Raw genomic sequence first — 14,907 nt, forward strand, 5'->3', positions numbered from 1 at the left:
ACAAGGAGCAAATATTTTTTTATTTTCTTTTCCACCAGAGAAGTATCTTTACTACTAGAAATGGCATTTGCATTCAATCTTTTGTACATTCTTCTTTGCCTGTCGCTGCACATATTAAAGCCCAATTAATGTGTCAGAAAGGTAGCCATTACTCTAAGTATAGGTTAGAAGTTTTAAAATTAAAGTCTTTTTCTTCCCACCAGTATGGTGGTAACCATCTCAAAGGTACCTATTTGCCACTTGTTGCACTTTTTGCCCTGTACTCTTCCTTGGTTTTCGTCTTAGAAGTATTGGTGTGAAACTGGTACAAGAAAAGTCTGAAGTACACAGGCCAAAATTACTCGAAAACCACTCATTCAAAACTGTGGCCGTTGATAGCTGCATGCAGACACAGGTTACCAGCTCTACAATTGCTTAGTATTGCATGCTGATAAAGTATTGAGAAAAAAGGTAATAAATTTCATTCTTTTCCTCAAATAGTAGAGCTGCAACACAGATATATGTCTGGTTCTTGGCACAGATGTGTCAAGAACTTGGAAGACTGACAAGAATATATTAGCCACTCTACAGTCATTATTGGATTAATTTAAAATCTACCAAAGAAGCATTCTGAATTAAGGAAAAGCAATATTTTAATTTTTTAGGAGTAAAATCAAAAAAACCCCACCCCAAAATACTTTGGTACAGTCAGCTGTAAGTTGCTGTTTGTTGCAGCCGTGGAAAGTGTGCCACGATTACAGAGTTAGTTCTGCTGAAAGTTGCTGTTTGACCTGCAGGCTCACTTAAATGCGACACAGCTGATGGACATTAAAGCTGATATTGCTTCCACATGCAGCTTCAAAACGTCCTACAGAGCAAATAGTTTCAAAATATAAACTATAATTTTGTTCTTTGCTGAATGGAAGTAAGCGATACTCTGTTATTATGGTGTATTTTACAGAAAAACTTCAAAGAAATTGATCTTGAAAATTAAAGCACACTTACAGCTGGTCTTTCGATGCCACATATAGATACAACCTGAATTTCTTGTCAAACTTCTTAGCGACTGACATTGAAAAAGTTGAGGACCTCTGACAAAGGAGCATATCAGTGTCAGTGCCCAAATTGTATACTTTCCTGTCCGTCACTGTGCAGGTGAAGCAGATGATTGGATTCAGTCAGTGCTATGATTAATGAGTTCCTCTCTGGATTTGGGACTGCCTATCAATCATGTCATTAGGAAGAATGTGCCCTGAAAGAGGCAGACCTCAGCCAAGGAATAACTGCATTCATCTTAATCTGTATATGCACCCAGCCAGCCAAGTCAGGGTCACCATGATGAAAAACAATAATCTTCAACTCGACAAATTACTTTGCAAAGACAGACATTTCTTTTCTTCTCAGGACGCGTGTTCTTCAGAACCTAACGCGACTGTTTACAGCTCTGGCGCTACCATAAAGTGAAGGTTATTTTAATGAATAGTAATGCTTTCAGGCAGTACACAAGACAGGCAATGCATACAACCGCCACTTTCTGAGCCTTTCAATGAAGATTATGTTTTTTAATTTTCTTAAAAACTAAGATAAATTTGAGTGCTGCAGTGGAAGAACCTATATAATACTTAGACTTTTTATGTACCTAGCAGTCCTGATAACAATAACATACCACAAAATGAAACAAGACTTTTGCTTATAAAAATCCAGTGTACTCCAAAGATGTTTCTACAACTGTGTAGGTAAATCCCAAACAAAATTTTTGCAAATTTATGGTTTTTATTTTCTTCCACACACTGTGTCTACTAGAAGTCTATAAACATTTATAAATATGAATATATATAAATGCATGTGCATAGTTACCCACAAAATCCTTTAATAGGAAAATGTTACATAGAAAATAATTTTACACCAACTTAGATTTTCAAATATAATCATTCCTATTTCAAACAAATCACGTAAACATGACAAGTCTCCTCTTGAAAGATCTGCTTTTAGTTTAGTGATTATGTGACTGCTACTTAGTTTAACTGATATTTGAATTTCAGCTTTAATATATTAGTTTTATAATTTGCATTTATAATAATAATTTATCTCTACATAGCATTTATCAGCTATTTATTAACTAGATTATTTTCTTCCCAAAATTGACTCATGATATTCAAATATAAAATGGAAAAATAACATTATGCTAGACTCCTATTGCAGAAATCCCACTGAAGTGAGGAACTGCATTGTATAACTGCTCACCTGGAGAGCAGGTAATGCATTCTTCAGTTTCTTAAGCTTAAAATTAGGACCCCTAGTCACAAACTAGTTCTCACTTTGGTTGACACCGTACACACACAGAAAACATTTTCCCACATTAATTTCCCACAGTCCGATACCTGAAGGATAATACAGCACTTTTGCAGTATGTTAGAAAATAGAGCAGCATATTAATTTAAAATTCTCAGCATCAGAAGAAGTGCAAACACTAAAGTTTTAGCTTTTAGCGGTTATCCACAATACTGTCTTACCCCGGATTTGTATTTTTTAAGAAATACCTATTCTCTCAGTGACATTAGAAATTGTATTATGGAACCATTCTGTTAAGTATCAATTTACACATTATCATTATGGGGTTTTAATTCTATGACTCTCTCAGTCACTGGCATCTGGCTTCAATCTTTTAATCACTGGATTAGAGCTTGTAAATTAGTATTAAATGGAAATGTAAAGATTACAAAGGTCGATGTCAATGAGCATTTGTGTGACACTATTAGTGCTTAGTGCTACTCATGTTAACTGACTACTTGTAGAAACAGGATACGGTCCCTTAAAGTCTACGTGAAAGCCTGTTCACTGGTACCAGTGATTCTGACCTACAATCACTATATCCTATGTCTATACGAACAATTACTGTCAGGATAGCAAAAACTGCAACTTGCAAGAACATTCATTTAAAAAAAAAAGCCATCTTGCGTTCGGTAGCCAAGAATTTAATTCAGTAAATCATGTAACTCCAATAAATCCAATATTGGAAAGCTAATGAATAGTATTTTTACAGAATGGTTCATGACTTCAACATTAAAACAGACTGGAATAAGAACACGTTGACATGTACACAACCTCCTGAAAAACCATTGTAAGGATTTAAAACACTCAGACCTCAATGTCAAATCTGCAGGGAAGGTTGATATTTCCTCAGAAAGGCACAGCAGGGTACTCTCCTTGTCCTGTTTTGATATATCGTACTTGCCCTCAGGGTTTGTTATGTTTTAAAATGAAGTATGCTTACTTTTTAATCACAGATGAGCACTGAAAGCTTTTCATAGTTCCTCTTAATTTAATCACCATAGAAAAATTAACTTATATTGTGGTGCCTAGTTCTAGTCAGTGTAACTGTTCACATTCTGAAGATACACCAACTGAATTATCCACATTTTTGAATCATCACAAAAATATGAAATCTCTCAGTACTATGAAGATACTATTCCAATGAAAGAGCCATGGTACACTGTTTCAACAATGCAGTTATGTTGCAAAAATATGCTATAGCCATCAATATTAAGAACTAATCCATTTCATACAAGATCACTGTTCATCTACTTTTTTTTTTTTTAAATTAAACAATAGCCATAAACATGCCAATAATCCAGTAAAATAAAGAACAAACAGCAGCATCTGAAAAATATTACGTTCTTACCAGTCTGTGCTCAATTTTCTTGCCTTCAGCAACTGGCTTTCAATCCAGTTGGGTCGTTGCTGTTCAATGCTTTGTATAACCTTCTGGGTCACTTGCTTGGGACCACTTTTCTGTTTTCCCATAATGCTTTCTAAGCACACACGAACTAAACTGAGTTTTTCTTTGCTCCATCTGTCAAGTGTTGCACCTGTTAAAAGTTCTGCAGTATTTCCATCCTCAAATATCCGACATATAATTACAATCAAGTTCCAGACAAGCAGACCAGCTTTCTTCAATTCAGCAAAGTTTCTTGACATTTTTCTCTCAGCCAGAAAAAAGAAGTACTTAATTGGGGGAGGCAAACATGCAATCACTGTAGGTAACTTGCTGATTACAATAGATACTGCCTGAGCTGCAAGCCTCGTGAAGCCTTAAAAAAAGAAAGAAAAGAAGATATGATTAACATTAGCATTCTGGTTCTATCACAGCATGCTTCTGAATGTTGTATGATAATTTCTAACTTTCTTTTGTACCGAAAATGGGTAAAACCTTAAGTACTCAACACTGTAGCTTGACTTCTATTGTGCTTCCTCCAGATAAATACCACAAAATCTAAACAATAACATGAATTAAAAACAGAGAACCCAGAAAATTTAGAATTCAGAGTGCGACTCTCTTAACAATTAGTCCTGCTGTGCATGGTTATTGCAGAATAAATGAAAAAGACAACACCCAAGTGTTCTGAATGGTAAAAAAGTTGTCATCAAAATTGCAGTGTAGTATTTTTTCAACTTCATGAGTGGAGCATTGCATTAAGTGTCTCAGGATATTACATACATTCATAATCTTTAGTCTTATATCAATCCCTTTCTGTGTTCAAACCTACAAAACTTTAGTTTATCAACTTTGATATCAGCATGCACACTATATAGCACTGCATTTTAAACATTCCATATACTGAAAGTAACTATAGACGTAACTACAGAAAATATGCTGCTCAAAAACCAAGATGTATCTAAAATGAAAAAATATACCAAGAGGTGATCCACAATATGAGTCAACATTTAAAAAACCACCAAAACAAAGCCCAAACAAACCAAGAGAACCCCTGACTCTTTGCACCTGTAATCTCAACTTGTTTAAAAAAAAAAAGCCAGATCTGTTCCAGGTGTCACATAACCAATTTAATTTGTCACTAAGTCTGAGCCTTACTTCTCAGCTTGTGTTATCAGTTCAGGCTTAGTAATAGTCTAAAATAGCTATACAACGTTCTAGGTTAAAGTGAGATTGCAGAGAGAGTGAAGTGAGCACACTGCTGCATAAATGTGTCTCAAGATGCTGAAGAGAAGGTACATGGAAAGAAAGAGTCGATTGATGCCCTGGCTTGCCCACAGTCTACATATTCAAAGCTTCATGCCAGAAAATACTACAGTGACACTGCTCTATTGAAAATAATCAGGTAATATTTTGGTGGCAATAAATTAATGGTGAAATGTTTTCAGAAGTTAACCTTTTGGAAAGATGGAGGCTTTAGGCACTGTAGGCTATGAAAGTGTATACCAGAAATCATCTTTACATCCAATCACCTTCCAAACATCTCCTATTACATATACTTTTCCTCTTTCTTCAGTAACTGTTTCAGCAACCAAGCCGCAGCAAATTCCATACCAGTTCCAGCGCTACCCAGACATAAATTGCTGATGTAAAGTTGGGCTGAATAATTTGTTATCATTTCAGACAACAAAATTTTCTTTTTAAATTTAAACAGTCCTGATTGGAAAGATGATAACTAAGAGAAGAACAGGTTACAGCCATTAAGACAAGAGCATAGACACTATGCTTTACTCTGCCTTGAATCCGACCTTACTACTGCCAGACGCTAAAAACATTTTCAGTACTATTATTACCCGTACTACATACTGATTATTTTTAAAAGATTGTTTCTGTATGCATGGGTGCCAGTCCCAAAAAAGAGGTACTAAATTTTAATGCTAAGTATTTTTAAAAAAAACACAAAAAAGTGCTTTAAAAAAACCACAAAAATTATTTTGTTCATTGTCAAACTGCAATGCTCATGAATCATAACTGCTCAATTTTGATATGCGCTCATTAAAGGGGTAACAAGCTTTTATGACGAATTCATAAAACAGTATAAATTTCACCCACATTTCCCAGATTCTTTTCTCTTCATTTCCCGAGGAGTGTAATTCCATTCCTTTGGGACCGTTTTCAGTAAACTTTCAGGAACTATTTGCTTGTGTTGGTAGGTTCCATAGTTTTCTGTTGCCTCCCACGAATGCATCAAAGAAATGATCTGCTTCACTATACCCTTGACTGAATTAATCAGAGTCAACTTCAAACATCTGATAACCTCTGGCTCCGACTCACCACAACTGGAAACTTCAGAAGGAAAAATTATTAAATATTCAGTAAGTGTAGTCATTTGTGTAAATCTGTTTCAGAAAGAAGTGTTTCAGAATTCTTATGGAAAGAAAAGTAAAAACAATATGATTCATAGTAGCTTAAACATATTGGTCTGTTACAAATTAAAGAAAGAACATAAAGCAAAACAATATAGCATCTTGTATCATTTTAATACAGTACTGATAAAAAATACAATTTAATTTACTTCCTTCATCCTCATTTCTCCATCAATATATTTCTAAAAATTTAATTTGACTGATGTCTTCTTTTTTATATGGAACACATTTAATTTCTTGTTAGACATCAATGAAGCAGATGGATATACCTATTTTTTTCTACTTCTTTGTCTTGATAGCATTAATGAAGTTGTGTTTATTAGATACCCAAACTGGTATACTAGAGAACAGCAAAGGAAAAAAAGATATTTTGGCAACAAAAATGCATACATATAATAGTAATCAACAAAGACATAGCATGTTAACAGAAATTGCCTGTTGAAAATACACCATCCTAAATACAGCTATTGACATTACAACAAGTATCAATCTTCTCTACATTCTTAATACTGGAGAGAACTGCAGTTTCTCCATTACCCTGGAGCAGCAGTTGCCAGGCAGAGTGCTGGCAGGACCCATCAGAGATGGCGTTTGGCATGTTAGGTCCTCTGTCCATACTTTTGCTTGTCTGTACTTTTTGCTGATCTAAGTTTTGTTCTTCTCTGCATGGCGTTTCTGGAGGCTTCCATGCGCTATTTCTATATTTTTCTTCCTGTTGCACATTAGGCTTCCGCTTTTTGCAATCCCATTTTTCTCTGAGGAACACCTCAGCACTTTTACCACCACTGTTCTCTATTTTGTGATATTCGTAATTCTATTTCCCCTTTTAAATCCTCCCATTTTCTTCCTTTCTTTTCTTGAGCTTTCTTGCAGGACCACCCTTCTAAACTTCACCTCTCTTTTCTGGTTGAATACTGTTTTTCCATGGGGCAGCATTAGATGCTCTAATTGTGAGGGCAGCTCTCCCTCTCCATGGAAAATTAGGATCCTGTCTGACTGTTGGCAGCTGAATCTATCTGCCCAGCAAACTATGTCTCCCTCAATGGGAGACGGTCCTTTTCTTTTTCGACTCTCCTTTAATCGTTTCTTACTTTTAAATCGTGGCAGAGGTCTGGAGTTATTAAATGCACAGAGGCAAAGAACCTGTATTGGTAGAGAGCTCCAGCATCTGCTGCCAGCCTGCTGGTAAGACAGACATGGAAATCAGAATCCTGGTTGACCACACCGCCCCGTAACCTCTGCTTCCTTCAAAATTTTCACCAGTGACCTGATTTCTCAAAACACTTCAATTAAACTATATGTTTGCAGTAAGCTACTACCATTTCATTCGATTTACTAAAGTAAAAAAAAATATGCACCACATGTCTGAAAACTGACAAGGTTTAACATCAGATTTTAAACGGCTATTTATAAATTAAATACCTGTCATATTGTATAAGCAATTCCACAACTGCTCCTTTTCCATGTAGGTCTCAAAAGCAATGCCAAGAGATTTGGGTGACAAAGTGCAGTAAGACAGTACTGTGAAGATTGTTTCAATCAGAGTAGGCTGTTTGTTATTTATCTGTTCTAAGGGAGAACGTTGTTCATCACGATTCAATACTTCATTTCCTTCAAAATTAACAAAAACATGGTTACAATAATTTCCAAGTAATTCAAGTTCACAGCAACAGATACTATTAATCAAAACAAACTACAAACTGTATCTGAATAATATTTCAAACAATAATAATACTTACAGATACTGAAATCTGATCTTCCTCTGCATAATGACATTTGACTGTCTCCACGAATTATATGTAGCCATTAAAAAAAGACTCAAGCATGTTTACAAAGTATGGAATATGCCTATTTAATTCAAAATGCACTCAGTATGTAATTGGAATTTGATTATTTACTGAATATTAATCAGAAGGAAATTGTACTACTTCTGTAGAATCACAGTCAAAAAGTTACTACTACTTAACTCCTCTTACCAATGTAGTAGTTATGTGAAATAACATAACTCTAGTTAGTTATACAAAATAAAATAAAGTAGTAGCTGCATACTCCCCCAAATGGGTTGCCTTTGTTTTTCAGTATAAGATGAAATTGAGAAGGAATCAGTTCTGCAAAAGAGAATCTCAGCCTGGCTAAGACACAGACACCTATGTTTTTAAAGACAATTAGTGATTTTCATTGAGTTGAGTGTTAATGGCTTATATAACATGCATTTCTAAATGTTTTTCATAATTGTTATAAAACATTCTCCCAGCCAAAAGGTAATGTGTTCAAAGCTCTGTGAACCAATGAAACTCAATGGCTTTGACTCGTGCTAATGTCAAAGACCTCAGCTTCCCACATATTTGTAGAATAGGCTTTTGATGTTAACCATCACAACAAATGACCAGAGCCAGAACATATTAAATGCTTTTAATTTAAATTTCTGGTTTGCAAAACTGAACGCTTCTGTAAAACTGTTTAGGTAAAACTATACTTGAAAATGTCATTGTCTTATGCCAGTTTGGCTGCCCTTATCTTTAGCAACCTGTGCAGGAGAAAGATGGGAGAGACTAAATTTCTAGGCTGCATTTTCCTAGTGGTTCAGACAGCCTTCAAAATCTCCCACAGTGGAAAATTTCTGCTCTTCACCAGCTCTGAATGTCTTGAGAATGTTGTAAAATTCAAAAATCTCATTTTACTCTGCTCCGAATTGCTACAATCTACTTCACACATTATGGTAAACCATTCAGTCTGGGTAGTGTGCAACCTTAACAGAAAAAACCCATAGGATGGAGAAAGCTGAAAAACAAGACCAGTGATTTCAGAACCAACGATCTGTGGGTTTTTTTTCCCCAAGGCAAGAGGCAGTTCAGCAATAAGAATTTTTTTTTACTCAGCTTTTTTTTTCATATGAGTTGAGTGAGCTGGCATATTTTGCTGAGACACCTTCCAGTGCCAGATGCTTCTGACTGAAGAATCAAATGGATTCCACTAATTCACTCAAATCAGCAATATGCTGTCTAATATGGATATGATAAAGAAAGAATTAAGAAAGCAGAAAAAGCCGTTCAAAAAGAAAAACCCAGGGCTATTCAAATTGTAAGATGAAAATTTGAATTGAACTTTGATTATATTACTTTTTTTAAAAAAAAATTAATTTAACCAAATTCTAGGCAGGAGGGTTTTCTGAGATTTTAAATACTATGTAAACTGTCTTTGTTTAAAGGGGCTTATGACTTGAAATTTAGCCTAAATTTGCTTTATAATCATGCTACATGTAAAGTTTAAGTCACAACATATTAATTATTGTCTAATCAACTTAGTGTCACCAATAAATTTAGATAAATGGAAAGAAGTATCAAACGATTCTGTAGGGGGTTATACATATATCTTCTTATAACTAGTGTATAATACAAGCCTTGTGCTTTTAAGCAGAGATCTTCAGGAATCCACTGGGAAACCATTCTGAGGCTAAACATAAAAAAATATGTAAGCTTTTGCCAGCTTTTTTTTGCTTTACCCTGAGGTAAATGTTGCCCTTGTGGTAAGAATATCTGACCCTTCAAAGCTCAGGTTGAAATGAGTCTTTGAAATGACTGATAAACTGGCATGGGTCATAGAATCATAGAATAGTTTGGGCTGGAAGGGACGTTAAAGGATAATGTCAGTTGGTTGAAAGGTTTAGCTAGTTGATCAGTATAGCTGGTTAAATATTATGAATTAGGAGTCTCCAGGAAGATATGCAGATTTCTCCTGCCTTAGAATTTTTCTTTAACATTTATTAGCTCACCTGTCATAACATTAAATATTCATCTTAGTTTGAACTCCAGTGCAGCCTTCTTGTTAATCATCACATAAGAACAGTATTTATATGATAGGCATCATACTTATTGCCCACTGATGCTTCCCTCTATATATTTATCTTTTTTCCACTCCACCGTTTGTATATCAAAAGCTCATCTGTGAAGGGAATCTAAAGCTCCTATAGGTAGCTCAAAGGAAAAGCTTCTTTTTCATTTTAGCAGGACTTACATCCATACATAAATATGGCTATATACTTATCTTAGGTACCTGCTAGAGAAAATTTGCTATTTGTTATTTCCATATAGCATAATGCTCCATATGCAGAGAGGATGCCTAAATATATACAAAATGTTAATATTATTAATAAATATCTTAATAGAAAATTATGTATCTAGTGGGTAACAGCTATGCCCTAGCCAGTCACAATGAATCATTCTTCCTAAGACAAAATAATGCACTTAAACTCTTGGGATAGTGCCATGCTTTTTAAAAACATATCTTCAGAGAGGCAGACTTACAAGTGCAATTTATCCATATTTCTTTCTTACTGATAGAAATACCCCCCAGTAACTTGCTGACATTATCACACTCATCCAGCTCTTATCTGCTACTGGTTTAGCCATGAAATGAATCTTACTGAATTTAGAAAATCTTCTGCTATTGACTCTAGACTTCTCCTTCCCTAGTGAATCCTTACAAGCCAGGCAAGCTATAAACAGTTGTGCCGTCTTTTTGACCAAAAGAGGTAGTCAAAATTCAAATTTATATAACATGCTGTTTCATTTAGGAAGAGAAACTGAAGAGGGAGCAAGTTATTTCTGATATAGTTCTTTTATTTGCAAAGAGCATAAAACTTCTGCTTGCTTTATAGTTTGAATCACAGCAGCTGATGAGGATATAAAGAATGCAAAAAGGATATATTTTATTTGTTTATAGAACCAAATCTTCCAGCAGGCACACCACATTACTTGCTTCTTTGTACTATATTCTCAGTGCTTCTTCTGTCACTGGCTTTTTTTCTATTCTTTTTCTGTATCTGTTCTGGTAGATCATTCTACTTGTCTCTCATTAGAGTTGCTCCTCTCTGATGCAATCATTCTCCAGTCAGTCTTGACAGCTAGAATCTATTGTAACTTTGAATATGACTTCATTTTGGCAGAAAGTCTATTATTTCAGTTTTTAATTCCAAAAAGAAATTTTAGATCATATTACTTCTCTCCTGAATGAAATGTAGATCTTAGCCCTACCAATTTCAATTTAGTAAAACCCAAACAATAATATCCCCTGTATTAGCTGCTACGTATAAATCCAGTGAATCCTAAATTTGTGACAACTAAAAAGCTCAACATAAGATAAAAAGACTTTAACAAACTTTATGTCATCTGCCCATAAATTATTAACATATCAGCAAAACACTCCTGTGCCTATATATTTATATGTCACCAATCCCACACTATTTTACTCTCATTCAAGTCCCTTCAGAATTTTTTCTCCCTAAATATTTTATTTTCAACTATCTGAGGAGAAGCACCCATTAATGAATTGCTGGGTTAATGGCTTCTGTGAAATCTATCTTACCCATGTCAAATAGAAAAAATCAGCACTGTCAGAATACCTCCAGCACTGATTTTATGGGATAATATGCTGAAATTGTGGCATTCTGATAGCCAAAATTTGCAATATTGAATTTAGTCCTATGGCTGTATTACCTCCTTTGTATTGGGATTGATACCGAACAGGTTACCCTCTTAAATTGTATTCAGTCTAGAGCTCTGCTGTATCAAGAAGTTCCTACCGGAAATGACTAGGTCTTTGAAAAGCTATCCATATGACCATATATCACAGTCACAGAGACTGTCACAGATACAGTGCAGAGCTATCTTCACACTTTGCCAACAGGAGGTATGTGATCCTCAGCAGGGCTCTATTACAGTCCCAATGGAAATTCCTATTCAATATTTCAGAAACTCCATAAAATCTGTTTACTGTTTTTTTTTAGCTTATCACTGGAAAGTCATCAAAAGGAATCGGATATTTGATTAAGGTCCTTTTGCTATCAATCGTCCAGCTAGAAGTACATTACGCCTGTAAACCCTTCCACCGTTTCACCACATTGGAGATGCAGGTAAAGCATCCAATAAGTTTACTGGTCAGATGGATATTTTGAGGAGATGCCACTTTTAAAATAATTTCGTAATTTATTGCTTGGCTACCACGATACAGTTTACTGTCATGAAGAAGGTAAGAAAACTTCCAGGCATTCTGGAGTCTGTACTCACAAGCCTCAACCCGGATGATCCAAATACCTGGAGGAGAGAGCTACCTCTGCACAAGCATATGAATTCCCCTAAGAGCCTTACTTGTGCTCTCCTAATGAGGACAGTCTTCCAGATTAACCCCCAAGTTTTGCAATAAAACCTGCAAGACTATATTTCCCCAAAAGTGTGTATGCTTGAATCATGGAACTAGCACAGTTGCTAGATTTTCCAGTCACCTGGTAGACTGTGTCTCAGGATTATTAAATCCAAGGAGTTATTACAAGGAAGTACAAAAATAATGACCTTCAAGTACTTGAAATAGAAGCTTTAAATTGTTATACAGATTTAGCCAATGCCAGGACTTTAATGGAGATGGTAATTTGTTTAAGGAGCGTACATTTTCTTTTGTAACAACTCACTACTCTCACTAAAAGTTCAGTCTGATTCCTAAGTGAGGTCAGTTGGTAAAGTTACCACCTTCCACTGTTCTTTTAGGGCAATTTACAAAAAAACAGTGCTATTTACCTTTACATGCCTAAAATGTAATGGATTTAATTTAATTAAAATTTTATTAGCGCTTGAAATTTACCTTAAAATACCACGTTATGCATTGTGGCAGTTAAAGGGCTGCTTCACAAGGGGCAAAGAATTGGAGTGGGGGGAAAAAAATCTTTCCATTCTACAAATATATTTTCAAGTCATTTCTTTTGCCAGAAATCGGTTTATAAAAGCACAATCTTAAGAAAACTCTTCATATGTATTAGTGTCTAGGGAGTTGGCTGATACTGCACCACACAGTTTTATTTTCTCAGTGGAAATCCTCCCTTGCCCTCCCTGCTTAAGCTTCCAAGGTAGATTATCTCTTTCTGAAGGAACTCACGTTTCTTTGGGTCCAGTTTCAGATTTGCACCCTTAAATTTATCACAGAATATCTGCAAATGTTACTACCAGTTCTTATTTTGAAGTTTTAGTGAGGACCAGAACATCATCCAGGCTTAATTGTACCAGCTACACAGTACCCTCTGCCATTAGTCTCTCAAATATGCCTTGTACCATCCAAAACCATAAGGTGAAACTGCCAATGGCCTTGTCCTGCTGTGAAAGCAGTTTTCTCCCCGTTTATCACCACGTGCCAGTGTTCACTTTGAAGTTGAGTATAGAAAATGAAATGAAATCTCTGCAACTGCAGTCTCATGTATTCATTGTAATGAATAAGATTTTTTAAAAAATGAATGCATCACTTTTTCTATTGTACATCATTAACTTTTGCTACCATCTCTTCTTAAACAAAAGTACGTATGAGGCCCAAGGACTGATTGAAGGCCTTGGATATGCCTTGTTGATGATTTCTCAGTAACCTCTTTCTTATCTGCTATTGGTAAATGGCAAGGTGTCTCTTGACTGATGAGGTTCCCCTTAGTGTTAATCCTGTGTTGGGCCAGTGTAATTCAATAAACCTATTGCTTTTTGCTTTATTATGCAAAGAATAACTCATGGTTCCTAGAAATAAAGACTCTCAAATGGGAAGTCACAGACTGGCATGCTGTGCATTTAGAGCAAGTCTAGCAGGAATTCTCAGAGTTCACTTCTACCCTCCCTGTTTTCGTATCAGCATCTGCTGGATTCAATAACTCCTATTATGCAAGCACCACTTTCTTTATTCCTCTGTTATTTGTTGCTTGTCAAAATAATCCATTTCTGTTTCATATCCATAGGTGATAAAGCAATTCTGGTAAAAAAAAATCCACCAAGAAAATTGCAAAACAGTTTGTCAGAAAGTTAACACAGTACCAGCTTCATTATTTCTCTCCACAAAGGTCCTAGACCCTTCACCCACTCAAGAACATATCTGAGAAGAAATTTTCTGAATGTTGGACATATAGAAAACAACTCTGGGAATATATCACACCATAATTAACTTTAATTCAATACACCTAGGTTATTTAGACCGGTAGGTTAAGTTATAGAGGTCCAATATGGAAATCCAATTTTTTAACTATTTTTTCAAAGGTGCCTTTTACTCAGTGGCCATACTCACTGGAGACAAATGAAGTGGTGCAGTGTTGGGTATCCTGATTTATTGCCTTTAGTATTTTTGATGTGATAATTTCATATTTGAGGAGCATTTTACTTTTTATGTACATTTCACATATCATATTGCACAAAATATGACAAAAGTCCAAATCTTCCCACATCCCTGTCCAGATAGCTTATGGTTACATACAGGAAGTTTCAATAGCTTCAACAAACACGATAGCCTTCTTAAAATATTTAGCAAAACTACATCATGCATGTGAGAATACTTGCAGTAGAAAGAATACTCCTACTGAGACAACTTTGCCAATCCCAACAGTACTCTGTAGTATGGCGGGGAATATACATTATTTCTGACCCTCACCATACGGCACAACCGTATGAGAATAATGGGAGTGTAACTAAATTAAATGTGTTTGTTTGATGCCTACTGTAAGTGTCCCAAAGTATTGCTACAATACAAAAAAAATTTAACATTACTTAAAAACTTCTACATATAAGCACCTCTTCGTACAGAATTTTTGCCTTCTGGCCTGTTTTTTAAAGGGAAAAGGAAAGACAGAATGTAAAATAAAGTAGGATGTGAGAAGGCCAGGCTGGGAGAGTTGGGGGTGTTCAGCCTGGAGAAGAGAAGGCTGCGGGCAGAGCTGAGTGCGGCCGGTCAGGGCTTCAAGGGGGCCCAGAGGAAAGGGGGGGACAAGCTTTTTAG

General features: G+C 35.6%; 1 protein-coding gene across 1 annotated transcript in view; it reads right to left on the bottom strand.

The window, feature by feature from the left end:
• Positions 1–14,907, bottom strand: part of KIAA0825 (KIAA0825 ortholog) — a 212,478-nt gene that overhangs the window by 121,284 nt on the left and 76,287 nt on the right. The window contains exons 13-15 of the mRNA XM_009649603.2: positions 7,543–7,731; positions 5,807–6,040; positions 3,662–4,070 (exon numbers count right to left, since the gene is read on the bottom strand). Of these exons, the coding sequence (XP_009647898.2) occupies positions 3,662–4,070; positions 5,807–6,040; positions 7,543–7,731 (832 nt within the window). The remainder of the gene's footprint in view (positions 1–3,661; positions 4,071–5,806; positions 6,041–7,542; positions 7,732–14,907) is intronic.

This window comes from Egretta garzetta, unplaced genomic scaffold (assembly GCF_000687185.1).
Source record: "Egretta garzetta isolate BGI_Z169 unplaced genomic scaffold, ASM68718v1 scaffold12, whole genome shotgun sequence".
In the NCBI taxonomy this organism is placed as follows: domain Eukaryota; kingdom Metazoa; phylum Chordata; class Aves; order Pelecaniformes; family Ardeidae; genus Egretta; species Egretta garzetta.